The following is a 14,294-nucleotide window of genomic DNA, read 5'->3' on the forward strand; positions in this document are numbered from 1 at the left end:
CACAGGAAATGACCTCGTGATCGCTCAAACAGTTCCGTCTTATCTTCACGTATCTTATCTCCCTCTGTTCCTCCTCTTCCTCGGAGGCCAGAGTCTCTCCATACGCCTCGGTACGTTACATCCTATAGGGCGTGATTGAGGGTTTTGTTTTTACAGCCATGCTAATTTGGGGCGGCCGATGGAGCAGTTTGGCAGCGGCTGGAGGAGGTTCACGCGGTTTTTGAGGACCACAGAGATTTTCTTCATTCGGTGCCAGAAAGCGGCGGCACTCAGAGCTTTTGAGAAAACATCTGATGGAGCCTCTTGAGTGCTCCCAGATTGGCAGCGTGAATAGAATCTTTCATGGAGGTTGCTCGCCCTAATGTGCGTTTGAGCGCTGTTAGTGTGTGTGTGTGTGTGGGAGCGTGTGTGTGTTGGCGTGTAAATGCATGTATCACAGGCGTGTGCTACTCTCTCTATATAGTAAAACTAGTGTGTGTGTGTGTGTGTGTGCACAGCTGTAGATGAGCACCTTGGATGTGTGTGTGTGTGTGTGTGTCTGTGTCTGTGTGTGTGTGTGTGTGTGTGGATCGTTTGTGCCTTGTGCCGTTTGTAACTAACTCTGGGCAGAGGCAGGGAGCCAGCAGCAGAAATGCACAGCTGTGTGTAGATGAGTGTGTGTTTTTCTTTCCCTGACGCTGATGTCTCCATCCTTTTGTTTGTGGAGCAACTCTACACCTACCTGTGTCTTTGTGTTTATAGCGGCAGGAGGCGCGCGGAGGCAACACAACCCTCCCCTGGAAACAATGAGGTGTTCAAACAGCTGAAATCAGGCGTCACTTCCTCCCCGTTTGTGTCACTCTGCCTCCGCCGAGCAATTTCGCCTCCCTTCCAGCTGTGGCGACGACGAGACAGCGAACAGAGGGAGCGGTGTTCACACATACGTACACTCTGACAGAGCCCGAGCTTCCCCGTTGCGTTTCCCTGCTCGGTTGGTTGAGATCAGAGCTGCCGGACCGGTCCTCAGAGAGCCGCACGGCAGCTCTCTGTCTCCCCCAAGTGGCACCTTACTGCACCCCAGGAACCCCGCGTGGCGTGCTGGTCCCCCCCCGTCTGTACTTCCTGTGCCTTTAATAATGTCTTTACACGGTCAAAGGGCGCTTACAGGTGTGTCTTACCTCAGGACAAGGGACAGGGTCAGATTCCACACACACACACACGTGCACACACCTCTATAAATCTTGTGAATCAGGGGTATGTTTTGCCCCTGTGTGTGTGTGTGTGTCTGCAGCTATCAGGTTTTAACAGGGTGGCTTTGTGTGCCAGGGGAAAGTGATAGCTCCATTGTTAGCCTGCAGACAGGACACATGGCCCCACTGTTCCTACATGCGGCGGTGACACGTGGAGGCTTTGACACAGCAGGGAGCATCAGAGCTGCGGTCACTGATAACACCTGAAACCATAAAGTGGCCCCACACCCGAGCCGTAAACGCTTAACCTCCTAAGCGCTCTTCTTCTTCCTCTGCCTCTTTCATCGTTTCTCTCTCTCTCTCTCTCTCTTTCAGGTATGAAACGTCCATTCAGCCCAGCGTCCCCGTCTGACGGCGAGCCGGACGGGTGGGCGTTCGGCGGCGAGTCGGGCTCTCAGATGGACGGCGAGCCCGGTGGCGACGTCCAGGACGAGGGTGCAGTGTCGGAGGAGCGGTCAGCAGGGGGCACCGTGGCCTCTGCGCTGCACAGACCCAAACGGGAAAGGAAGCAGCGGACTTACACGCTGTGTGAGGTTTGCAACATCCAGCTCAACTCGGCGGCGCAGGCCCAGATTCACTACAACGGCAAGTCTCACCAGAAGAGACTCAAGCAGATCAGCAACGGCAAGATGTCCAGCAACACAGGTAAGCAGGGCGGGACACTCTGGGACTCGAGCTCAAGGCAAACTGGAGGTTCAGGACTTTATGTGACCTTGACGTTGAGGGGTCGAAAGTGAAAGTCTGTTTTGTTTAATCATTTGTGATAGTTGCCTTTACGGATAAGCTCTAAAACAAGGACAATAGTTGGGTTGTTAGTATGACATCATCCGTGTTTGATTTTCAGCTCCAGCCCCCTAGAAACGCTAAAGCATAACAAATGATGAATGACCTCACTTTAATTGACCTGGTTGTAATTAATTAGTCGCTGCTTTTAGAATCTCTCTTATTTCACCAAATCCCCTGAAGCTTTTGGTTTTAGTTTTTGTAATCATGCTGATTGTACGCAAACGCTGAATTTGCTAACAAAGACCGGTGACAGTGTTTAGACCCTGGAGTGGCGCGAGACTCACACCCAAGAAGAAGAACTTATGTAGGAAAAACCATTTGTGTTTCTTCGTTGCTGTTTTTGGAAACACTCACACACTCTCACACACTGTCACACACACGAACGCACACACACGCACAATGGGCTCTGATTAGCAGGCGTGGAAAACCCAAACCCACGCGGCGCTAACTGTCACAGTCACCAGCTTCCCCGACTCGTATTGAATACAACTTAAACAAATTGGATTCCATTTGCTGAAATTTGTTCAGATGGAGCCTTGGGGTGAAGGGACGTACACACACACACACACACACACACAAGTGCAGTAGAGCTAAGCGAAGTCAGCAACTTGAGCATCTAATTAAGTGGCGGTTGTGTTTCATAGTTGCGTTGTTGGCAAGTTGTTGGACATTTTGTCATTCCAGTCACAGTCTCGGCTCTGGGTGTGGGGGGGTGTGGGGTGGGGGGGTGCAAGTCACCCGGCTGAGTCTGACTCCTTCACATTCTGTCACACAATAGCAAACACACACACACACACAAACCCTCCAGACACCAGGAGTACAGCATGTACACAGTAATAAGCTGGCTCAACCACTCCAGGTGCAGACTGATGTGTCTTAATTGCACAGCAGGGGGTCCACTCGGCTCGTCTGGTGAGACTGAGCGGGTCGCCATCGTGGATGACTGCTCAGCTGATTGTCGTCATGGTGAAATGCGACAGCGTGTCGTCGTCGTTTTTTTTTTTTTTTTTTGTTGCTCTGGATGATTTTTGTGTATTAACCAAACACACCAACAAACTCACCTGGCTGCTGTAGATAAGCACTGTGTGTGTGTGTGTGTGTGTGTGTGTGTGTGTGTGTGTGTGTGTGTGTGTGTGTGTGTGTATGTGTTTGAGTGTGTTTGTATTTTAAGGGCAGGGAAATAAAGCCATCGGTGGATCTAAATGTCAAGATAGGAAAAGAAACTTGAAAAGCGTCAGAGTGGAGAAAAGGTCAGAGAAATGAGCCGTTACTAAAGTCAACAGTTCAGTGTCCCAGACCAACAGGGGAGGACATTAGTCAGCGTGCCCTCGAGCAAGGCACACTGACATTTAGAAGTTTCCATTATTTTCCGCGCGAATGTTTCAGGTTTACAGGGAAGTGACGTGAAAGCGTCGGCCACCATGTTGCACGAGTTCAAGTCCCTTGTTCTGGTCCAAACTGTGATCAAAGCAGCACAGATGGGAACTTAAAGGGAGTTTGAGAAAGTTATGTGATATAACACACACACACACACACACACACACACACATGGGGCTCAAGTCTGTGTTGTCTCATCTCTCTGCTTTGGTGCACTGCTGCAGGTGATGTAGTGTGTGTGTGTATGTTTATGTATGTGTGTGTGTGTGTGTGTGTGTGTGTGTGTGTGTGTGTAGTGTGCTGATTCTCCCTGACATGCAGTCACAATCACACAGCCTTATCTCTGCTCACCTTCTGCTGACTCCCCCAGGCAGCCAGCCCTGTCATGTGCGTGTGTGTGTGTGTCCTAAGACCGTCTTGTGTGTGTATGTGTGTTTGTGTGCGTGTGTGTTTGTGCATCCTGCATGTCTGGTACAGATATTTTTAGATTCCCCTAAATGCACAGAGTGTAATGGAAACATAAATATGTGTTGAATGGCTCAGTGTTTGTGTTTCGCCCACATATGTACTGCAAAGCATCTGAGTCTGGATGTTTGTAGTCATGAATATTAAACAAGAACGAACATCTCTCTCTCTCCCTCTCTCCTCTCTCCCTCCCTCTCTCTCTATCCCTCTCTCTCTCTCTCTGAGCAAATTGCCTCCGTGCTCTCCGCGTGTTCCGCTGCCTCTCTGCTTCACTGAGCTGACAGTACGTCCAGACTTCTGCGATCTCTTTCCCCTCCGCTCCGCTCCCTCGCTCGCTCCCCTCTTCCTACTCTCTCCTCTTCCTCTCCTTTCTGCCGGTGCGAATGCTGAACATGCGGAGAGGTGCTTTCAGTCAGGTTCTGGATGAAGATGTAGGATTCAGAGTTTAGGTCTTAATCTTTGTCAGTTTATGTCTTAACGTTTCTGTTTGAAGACGTCAAACTTACACTAATATGAATAATCCGGCTATATAAAATGAAAACCTGCATAACTGGAGCTTATGCATGTTTCCGGCTTTCATGACTGAGGCTAGAGATTTTCTCTGGGTAAGGAGAGTAACTATCCCCCTCCCTGGCCCATCCGATTGCCCATAAACTGTAATTTGTGACTTTCTTGCTTCAGATTCCATCAAAGCCATCGTTATGTGAGTCATACTTTGTGTCTCGCTGGCAGCTCCAACATGAAGTTTAAAGAGTTCATATGCAATAATGATAATAATTTGGATTTATATAGCACATTTCAAGAAACCTAAAGACTCTTATGCAGACACAGATCTCCTGTTCTCTCCGTCTTGTTGTGTCGGCTTCTCTGGGAACGCCAACGTGTTTCTTTCTGCCTCGGCTCCATCCGCGTTGTCGTGCGTCTGATCTGGAGCTTCAAACACGCACAGCGAGACGCGCGTCTGCATCACGCCTTCAAAAGACACTGAATCTGCACCTCGAGTGCACCTGAAGCTCCATCTCTTCCTACACCACTGTCAGGTCAGATGTGGGTCACACAGCAGAGGTCAGAGGTCAAACTGTGACTGCGCCCTGACCCACTTCTGCCGGCAACGTCTCACAATCTCACCCTCTCCTGTGTGTGTGTGTGTGTGTGTGTGTGTGTGTGTGTGTGTGTGTGTGTGTGTGTGTGTGTCTCCCCTCCAGTGCTGCTGTGTTGATCAGCGTGTTATGTCCGTGGCCTCACAGGAGACGAGGAGACGGAGCGTTAATCCTTTATGATTAGCATCGTTATCGTCTTAGCTGAGGACAGGGACGCAGCCAGACACCACACACACACACACACACAAATATGACAACGAAGATGTACCGCGACCCTGACGGACGAGGCGGATTCTCACAAGCCGCGATACATCACACACACACACGCCCGTCCACCGTCTCGCCCCTCTCTCCCTCTCTCTCTCTCTCTCTCTCTCTGTTCTATACACACACACACATCAGCTCAGAGCAGCCGATCAAACGATGATGGAGGTGTGTGGAGAGAGAGAGAGAGCCAGTACAGATCTATAAATCAGAGGGTTTTGCCTATTTGAGGTTGTTTATGTTTTCTGCTGGGCTACTCTGCCTCGAGATTGTGAGGATACATAAATATGTCATGTATGGACGTGTTTCTGCGAAGAGAGAGAGAGAGAGAGAGAGAGAGAGAGAGAGAGGAGCATTTGCATTTGTTCCCTTTCACGCTCCTCCATCTCAGTTCTTTTTGATTTTTGTGTATTTTGTGGCGTGTTGGTGCGTTTGTTTGTTTGTTGGTGTTTGTGTGTGTGCCTCCTCCTCCTCCTCCTCCTCCTCCTCTTCGTCTTGGTTATTCTCTTCGTCATGTTGCCTGTCTGCCTCTTATCTGCCCAGCTCTGTTTTAATAAAGCGTGAGCGATTGGATTAAAGGGATTTTCTGCGCGGATGCTTTTGCGCTTCTGTGTTTTATTTTGGTGCTACAGCGCCGTTTTCCCCTTTTTTTCAGCCTCACTGGAAAAAAAATATTTTACCCTCCTCCTACCTTCTGACATGAGTGCGTGTGTGTATGTGCGCGCGTGTGTGTGTAGCAGGTAGCAGCCTTCCTGCCTGCTCTGATCATTACATGATGGTGTTGTTTGTTCCCTGTTGTTCTATTTGATGTCTTCATCAGTCCAACATTCATTCACTGCTGAGAGCTACAATCACTTTACACTCCTCAACCTCCACATATACAACTCAACACACACTCCCTCCTGTGTTATAGGTTAGAAATGAGGGGGAATAACCAAAATATATAATTCCTTTGATATTGTGATGTGATCAATACATTACATTACGATCATTTGGCAGACGCTTTTATCCAAAGCGACTTACATTACATTATATTACCGCCCTTCGCAGAGGGGGGAGCAGTTGAGGGTTCGGTGCCTTGCTCAGGGGCACCTCGGCAGGGGCTCGAACCGGCGGCCCTCCGGTTCCCAAGCGGAAGCACTACCCACTGAGCCACTGCCTCACTGCCTTCCCCAATAATCTGAGCTCTCTGATAGCTCATCACAAACTGATGATCAGAGTCGTGGTTATAGATCGTGGGGGTTTGTTGTGGAACCTGGTAATGATTATTTTACTTCTCATTGATAGGTGGAGCCGTGATTGGCCTCGGTGCAGGTCTGAGCTCTAATGAGGACCCCTCTACTTGATGTCTGTGTCTCAATCCGACCATTTGTTTGAGCTTCGTGTCCTTTTGCAAATGTGGGAAAATAATGAACTTCCTGGAACAGCCAGACGTGATAGTGATGCTGCTGTTGTTGTTGTTCTTATGAAAGACTTGAGTTTGTGGATCTGCGTCTGAAGTTTGGGGAGAAGAACAAGCTTGACAGGTTTGTGAGAGCTTGTGATAACACCGGACCACAGGTTTCCCTGTCACAGTGACGCGACTGACAGTTATATAATTAGATTTGCTCACAGTATCGCAGCAGATCCGTCAAAGAATCTGCCTCACCGAGTATAAATGTTTATTTTCTGGACATCCTGGGCAGAAAACAGACGGATCAAATACTATGTTTGTCCCAACTCCAACCTGACTGTTCTTTTCTGTTTTCCATTATAGTTTGGTGTCAGCTACATCTGTCTACATGCCCAATATAACTGTATTACTGCAGCATGATAAAATGTTTTCAAGGCTAATTCCTGTAGATTTCATAGATGGTAATAATGTGAAACCCACTGGAACATGAGGAATCATTTCCGAGTTAATCTCAGCTTTGCACTTTGTTCGCATTTCTCCACGTCCGGTTCCCTCCCGTCGTCCTTTTCTCGCCGGTGGGAACTCTGGGAAAAGGTCAGGGGGAATGCCGGGTCGACGCTCGAACCGCAGCCGAGCGTGAAACAGGGAGGAACGGTCCTGAAGGCTAGAGAGAGAGAGAGAGAGAGACGGAGCTCAGACTTGTCTTTTGTTTACGCCGGCTCTGACAGGTGGAGCGGCTCTGTCAGAGTATAAGGCCACGTCCGCCTCAGCGTCGGCCCTTATCTGCTCTGTCTGATGCAAAGCGCACGTAGCCGTCGGTGCTGCAGACATATTTGCTCAATAAATGGAACTGTTTGCCAATTTTCTAAATGTCACAAAATATCGCTCACTTTCCGCCGTATTTTGTCAGTTCGGTCACCTCACTTGTGTGTTTCTCTTTTGGCACTCGCGCTCTTCGCCTCTTGTTGCCTCATTTTTGTTCCGTGTCTGAATAGAGTCAAATTGATTTGATCGCGGTTGCCAAAAAATAAAAGATGGAAACACACAGTCGCCAAACCTTCCATTGTGTCAGCATGTTTGTATGTGTGTGTGTATGTGTGTATTCTACTGGCCGCATAATGGAGAATGTGCATCACTGTTTATTCATCCGCTGCTTCCACATCCTCGATAGATGTTCAGTACTTAAGAAAGAAAACAACGATGGTGCCTCTCTCTGTATGTCTGTTTATTTCGGCCAATTTATCCCCTCCCCCCTAAAAAGGCTTTCTTCCTGGCCAGAGCTTATTCCTTTCAAACCCCCACCCCCCTCTTCCACCCCTCGGCCCCTCCACCTCCCATCCACCTTGGCCATTCTCTGAGCCCCATCATTACAGGCCTTTAGAAGGGCAAAATTACACCAGAGTGACTTATTACCGGCTGTATCTAGGAAGGGTGAGGACAGTTCGGGGGGCTCGGAGAGGAGAGGTGGGCAGGAATAAAGGGAGAGGCGACGGGCTGATGGAGCAGATGGGAGAGAGAGGAATGGGATGGAATGGGAGGGGGGGTTACAGGTTCCAAGAGTGGAAAGATCGCATCAGAGCAACCAAGATAAAGAGACGTGGGGGGGTAAAGATTAGGAAAGAGAGAGGGGAGAGAGAGGGAGACATTTATTGCGCCTGGCCGTGCTGTCCACTAATGGACACATGATGTATGGCCCCTGGAAGTTTGCTTTGCCTCACAACTCCCCAAGTTCACATGTACCCTCTCTGTGCCCAATTCAATGCATGTCTAGCACCATGGCAACGGAAGCAATGGATGAGCTTACGGTTCCATTTCTTCATTTTCTTTCCTTATCTATCCAAAGACAAGACAAGACAAGACACATATAATCAGGGAGGTGATAGGAAGTCCAATGGTCCACTCAGGATTGAGGACCACTCAGGACCGTTGGACTCTTACTGATAGCATCTAAGAGACTCCAAAGAAGAATCTGTGGCTGCGGAGATGATTCTATTCTACGATATAAGCTTTGGTCTGGATGGCAAGAATTCTTACTTTGCAAGTACCATCTGTGTGGTGTAGGTGACCAGAGTCAAGGAAAAGATAAACCGATCAATAAGTATATAGAGAGAGAGAGAGAGAGAGAGAGAGAGAGAGAGCTCCTCGGTGGAAACCAGCTCAGGAGCATTCAGAGCCTCAAGGTCAGGCCAAGGTTGATCCTCCAGTGATTCTACAGCGATATGAGTTTGTATGACAGCATGGGTCTGAGTCACCTGGTTGCCCAATGCTCATTTTGGTCCTCTGAACGAGCCTGCATCTCTGGAGCCGCCCAGTCCAGATGGTACTCGAGTGTCTTTCGAAAAAAGGATACAAAATTCTGTTTCTGCCTTCTGCCTGTCGTATGTCTATTGTTTATTGTGTAAAATATCACAGTAAACGGCTCTGAACCAGCCCCGCAGTGGGTCATTCAGCTCTTATCTGCCAGCGGGATTCTGTTGGGATGCCGACGAGGTCCGACGAGTGAGTAGATGAGCGATAGTAAACAGATTTAATGTAGGAGGGATGGGTGAGACTGAGAGTGTGTGTGTGTGTGTGCGTGAGGGGAGGGGGGGGGGGATTAATGTCTGCCAACAAACTCCGAAATAGATTATTTACTTGTGTAGACAGTAGACGTTCACAAAGGAAAACACACACGCAAACACGCACACACACACACAGATGGATGTTGTGTGTGCCAGATACATATTTATTTTTTTAATCAAATGTCGCATTACATTTTTCTACAATAAGGAAAGAGACCTTTGGGGGAAAATTTTTTAAAATATAGCAGTGGAAATAATGCTGCCTGCTTCATGCCCCTGCCTTTGCCCTTGAGCAAGGCACTAGGCTGTGGACCTGGAGTTGTTTGCTGCTCCTTGTAGACAGGATGGGTCGAACGCAAAGGGCGACTTTCCTCATGGGAAGCGTTAAGCGTAGGCTAACCTAATACCCTGTGAGGATACATGTGTGTTTAACTTTGTGTACATGTCATCACTTCCTGCGGCGGCCTCAAGTGAGCGTACGTGTGATGGTGGCAGATATGTTAAGGTACAGGTGTGCCGTTTCTTAGATGGTTTTATGCAAATACACCCATTTCAAAAAGAGACAACTACAGTTCCTCCTGACACACACACACACACACACACACACACACACACACACACACACACAATGCCATTTAGAGAGCAAGCGAGGCAACTCATGGATGATTTTCATTGTTATTCATGTATTAATTTATTCGCTCGTGGCAGACGTGAAACAGGGCTGTAATATGCAGATGTGGCTTTGTTTCTCGATGGGAATTTTCCGGTCCACTGCCTCTAGCTGCCACTAATAATAAAGACAGGCAAGGTGGGTGGGGGAGGAGGAGAGGGAGAGAAATAGGACGGGGGGGGTCGGCGTAGTCAAGATGCCTCCGGTCACACACTCACACACACACACACATGCGCCCCCGCGTGCTGGCAGTGACCAGGTGTGAGCGCGCTGTGAATGATGTCGCCCTTGACATGAAGGTTAGCGTGTAGACTTCCTCCCTCCGATGTTGACAAGACACCTGAGCATGTGCGGGCCATAGCGTCGCTTCTCTTAGACGAGCAGCGCCGAGTGGAGAGATTCTAAGCGATTGACGCCTCACCTGCCCGCCCTACACTAACACACACACACACACAGAACAATTAAAAGCTTAAACTAGTGAAATGGCAGCCATGAGTGAGACATCAGAAACCAGTGACATTTAACAGAGACGATGCCCAAAAACGTGAGCTGCAGCCAAATTCCTCCTTGCAGGCAATGCTTCTCTTGCCGTGTTGCTTTGTTGTGATGCTAGCTGTTTGCGGTTTAGACTCATAAAATGTGTCACTGCGCAAAGACTGTAAGGACTGTAAGACACCCTGGAGGGAATGTGAGACATGTTGTTTCCCAGCAGAGGTTGTTGTGCGGTTGGTGTAGCACTGAGGTCAACTCCTGCAGGACTGGAGGGTCACAGGCGCGGAACAGCCAAGCTGCAGGAGCGACCGTGTCAAGGACAAGACCCCAACAGGCAACGAAAGGGATTCACTCTATGTTCCTGATGTTAACCCCCTCCTGTCTGGGTGAGGAGGAAATGGCAGCTAGAGGGGGGAGAGGGAGAGAGAGAGAGTTCAGGTGGAGAAAGATGGAAGTCGAGAAGGAAGGACAGAGCACATCAAGGTCAAGTTTGCTAACAAGTACGGCAGAAGGTGGCACAGTAGATTCCAGTGCTAACATGAGTCTGAGCAGCTCATGTTGGCTTGAAAGGCAATTAGTGGCATTAGTTTTGCACTGTGAGCTAACTAACAGAGCAAACAGCTAAATGAGTCAGCATGTTAATGGTTTAAATCTGTAACGGCAAAGAAGGCGAGTGACAAACTGTATCAGCCAGAGTCCGTGTTGACAAACGCTGCTGTCCGACTAAATAAAAGCGACAGTGTGTTAGCTTAGGTAGCACAAACACAAACACAGGCTACATGCTGATGTCGTGCTTTCTTCACAACAGCAAACACACACATTCACACGTGCGTGGCTATGTGCAGCCAGAGCCCCCATCTCCCCCTCCCCTCCAGGCATGCACCCAGGCCCCGAGTCCGAGCCGTGTCAAATCAGCGGCGTCTTCACCAGAGGCCAAATCTGTGGCGTATAATTAGCTTTTAATCAGCAGCCTCATTCAGGCGAGCGGCGGAGATTAGCACAGCCTGGGCTCTGCTTAAAATAAGCATTCATAAACGTGCGTGAAAGCCTCTGACCCATCGCATCCAGTCACACACACACACATACACACAGCTCTCTCCCTCCTTTTCCATCTCTTTTACCGTTTTTGTTGTGGTTTTAACGCGTAAATCTCCTTTTTAAAAGGAAGGAAATGATCGATACAGGCGACCTCGGTGCTTCACCACGCCAAGTTCATTACTGAATAATTAATAATGTGTCCAAGGGCACGAGGAAGGACACGCACGCGCCCATACATACATACTGTTCATAACATAACAACATAACACAAACAGCCCTGACCTCCGTGACCCTTTCTGCACTGGAGGGCCTGTTTGGATAATCCGATATGGATAATTTAAAGTGAGTTTCCTTATTTAAAAAGCTGGCGGGGGTTTGGAGAGCGTAACATTTAGATGAGCTCGTCTCGCCTAATCCCTGCCTCTCTCTGGGGTGAGCCGCAGCATTTATGGCGGTAATGAAGTGCAGTGAGATGAAAGCCTTTTTAATGGGATTTAGTTAAACTAGGACACAAACCAGAAAGTCACAGAGAGGAGGAGGGGAGATGGGGAGGGGTTGGGGGGGGAGTAATGCTTCCTCATCATCATGCCAGGCGTCATTGTTATTTCTGCTATCGTGCTCACATGCTCCCTCGCCGATGTGAGTCATCTGCTCCGCCATTGGCCGCGAGGAAACGTCGCTCGCGCTCAATCTCCTTCAATTTCTTCCACCGACCGCCCCACATCAATTTCTCCTCCTCCTCCCAGCTCTTCGCATCCCGTGCCGTTTGTTGCCTCGTCGTGCAAGGACCGCGACTCCGCTCATCTACGTGATAGGCCGAGTCAGTGTATTGTGAAAGTGTGTGTGTGTGTTCGGTGTGAAGCTCGGTGGCCTCTAACTGTCAGGTGTGTTGTGGTTTTGACGCGCATGGCTGTGTGTGACAAAAGTCAGAGGTAGAGATAGGGATGCTGTGCGAGGGTGTGTGTGTGAGCTTCCTCTTCCTCACTGTATCCACCTTGCAACCAGTCACTATGTTGACAGTCTGTTCAGGGAAACAGGATCTGCAGTTGCTAGAAGTTGAGATGCAAACCTGACGGCCCCAGGCGCTCCCTTTCTTCTATGATCTGACACACACACCCATGATACATCAGAGAGGGTGTTGCTTTATTAAAGCACTGCAGAGGCTCAGAGAACAGTATAAAGGTGCACAACATGGCCATTAATCCCCACATGGAGAGCTGTTAATGACCCAAAATGGCCATGATAGGATGTAGAAGCACCACACAGCAAAAGGGATTTGCATACTGATGTAACAAATGGCGAGTGTGTGTGAGCAGAGCGGCGTCCAGCTCACTCCGGCCAGCACAGTGATCCTGCTGCTGCTGTGATGAGTTTGGCTCGTGACCTCCTCGGGGCCGCGCTGCCATATTGGCCCCCTGCTTATTGTTCTGTCAACAGCATCTGCTGGACCTGATAACAGGATTAGACCTGCCCCCTATAGGCCTGCTGCAGCTCGCCTAGATTAGCCAGCCACTATCTTTCCATACGGGTGTGTGTGTGTGTGTCTGTGTGTGTGTGTGTGGTTTAACTCCAAGCCAATCTACACTCTCCTGTCGGAGAACAGAGATCACAGTGAAATCGTCTCTCCCTTTTAAATCCTGCAAATGAAGTATTTATTTCATTTTGTGTGTTTTCCTGCCATATTGTGTTCTGGCCAACGTCACAGCTCCGATACGTCACAAGCTCAATGCAAGGAGGTGTGTTTGGAATAGGAACGGGTTCTAAAGTGCTGTATAAATCAAGTATGATTATCTCACCCGGTGGACTGAGGGTCAGGTCAAGGTGCTATGTGTGTCTGTGTGTGTGTGTGTGCTTGTGTTGCTCATGAATATCACATGTTTCTCTCCACCTGTAAACCCTTGACGCCTCGCACTCCTGTTTCCCAGGGGAACATACAGAGTAGAATCCTGGATTGAAAAAGAAGCAGAGATGACTACACAATACATTGCCGCCATTATTTTGTGAGTTCATTTACGACAAACTCCAAAGGACGATCCAAGCCTGAGTGCAAATCCGGGAGGCAAACACACACACACAGATGCGTGGGCACAACCACGCACACACACCGCTCCATCACCAGCTTGGCAGCTAATAGGGATGTGCGAAGGCCAGGAGGTAAGCAGGAAGGGCACCATCCCAGAATACACAGCCAGAATCTCGCAGGAGCATGACGACCGCGTCTCTCTTCCTCCAGGATACACAAATCAAGACCCCCCCGCCCCCATCCCTCACCGCCGCCAAGTGGCAATCCCCGGAGAAACGACCTGCCAAAGTGGTCACGCTCCTGTGACATTCCTGCCCAAGCATCCGCTCCGTGCAGGGCCGCTTCGCTCGGTTCCACCTGACCCAGGAATTTGGCGGCATTCCGGATTAAAGCAATTTTTACGTGTTTCCGCGTCTCTGTGTAAGTGGGAAAAAAAGGCGAGCTCTTCCGTCGGGGGGCTTGGCGGTATAACAGAGCAGAGAGTAAATAAGCTGAACTGTCAGTCAACACGTCCTCTTCCTCTCTCATTTCCATCCTGCTTTCCCTCCCGAGCTGTAATCAGGAGAGTTAGTTATTAAGTTATTGTGTGTCTCAGTATCATTACATCACCCCACCCCCCTCCCTGACATGCTTGTGTGAGCCGTTGTGAAAGGCAGATTCAAGATGTTATGCGATGAAGAGCAGCAGCCTTTTCCATTTCTCCCCCCTTGCTTTCACAGCGACACTCTTAAAATGGCTGACAGTGCAGTGTGGTGATTGTCAGAGTACTGTGTTTCAGTGTGTGTGTTTGTGTGTGTGTGTGTGTGTGTGTGTGTGTGTGTGTGTGTGTGTGTGTGTGTGTGTGTGTGTGTGTGTGTGTGTGTGTGTGTTTTTAACGACCCAGTCAGATTAATCAG

The 14,294-nt window shown here is 49.2% G+C and overlaps 1 protein-coding gene across 2 annotated transcripts in view; it reads left to right on the plus strand.

The window, feature by feature from the left end:
- The first annotated feature begins 1,546 nt into the window (after positions 1-1,546).
- Positions 1,547-14,294, plus strand: part of znf385c (zinc finger protein 385C) — a 60,500-nt gene continuing 47,752 nt past the window's right edge. For both annotated transcript variants that reach the window (XM_076144390.1, XM_076144392.1), the window contains exon 1: positions 1,547-1,874. In XM_076144390.1, coding sequence (XP_076000505.1) covers positions 1,547-1,874 — 328 coding nt within the window. The remainder of the gene's footprint in view (positions 1,875-14,294) is intronic.

Source organism: Genypterus blacodes, unplaced genomic scaffold (assembly GCF_046128005.1).
Source record: "Genypterus blacodes isolate CSIRO-AG114 ecotype Tasmania unplaced genomic scaffold, CSIRO-AGI_Gbla_v1 ptg000028l_1, whole genome shotgun sequence".
NCBI classification, from domain to species: domain Eukaryota; kingdom Metazoa; phylum Chordata; class Actinopteri; order Ophidiiformes; family Ophidiidae; genus Genypterus; species Genypterus blacodes.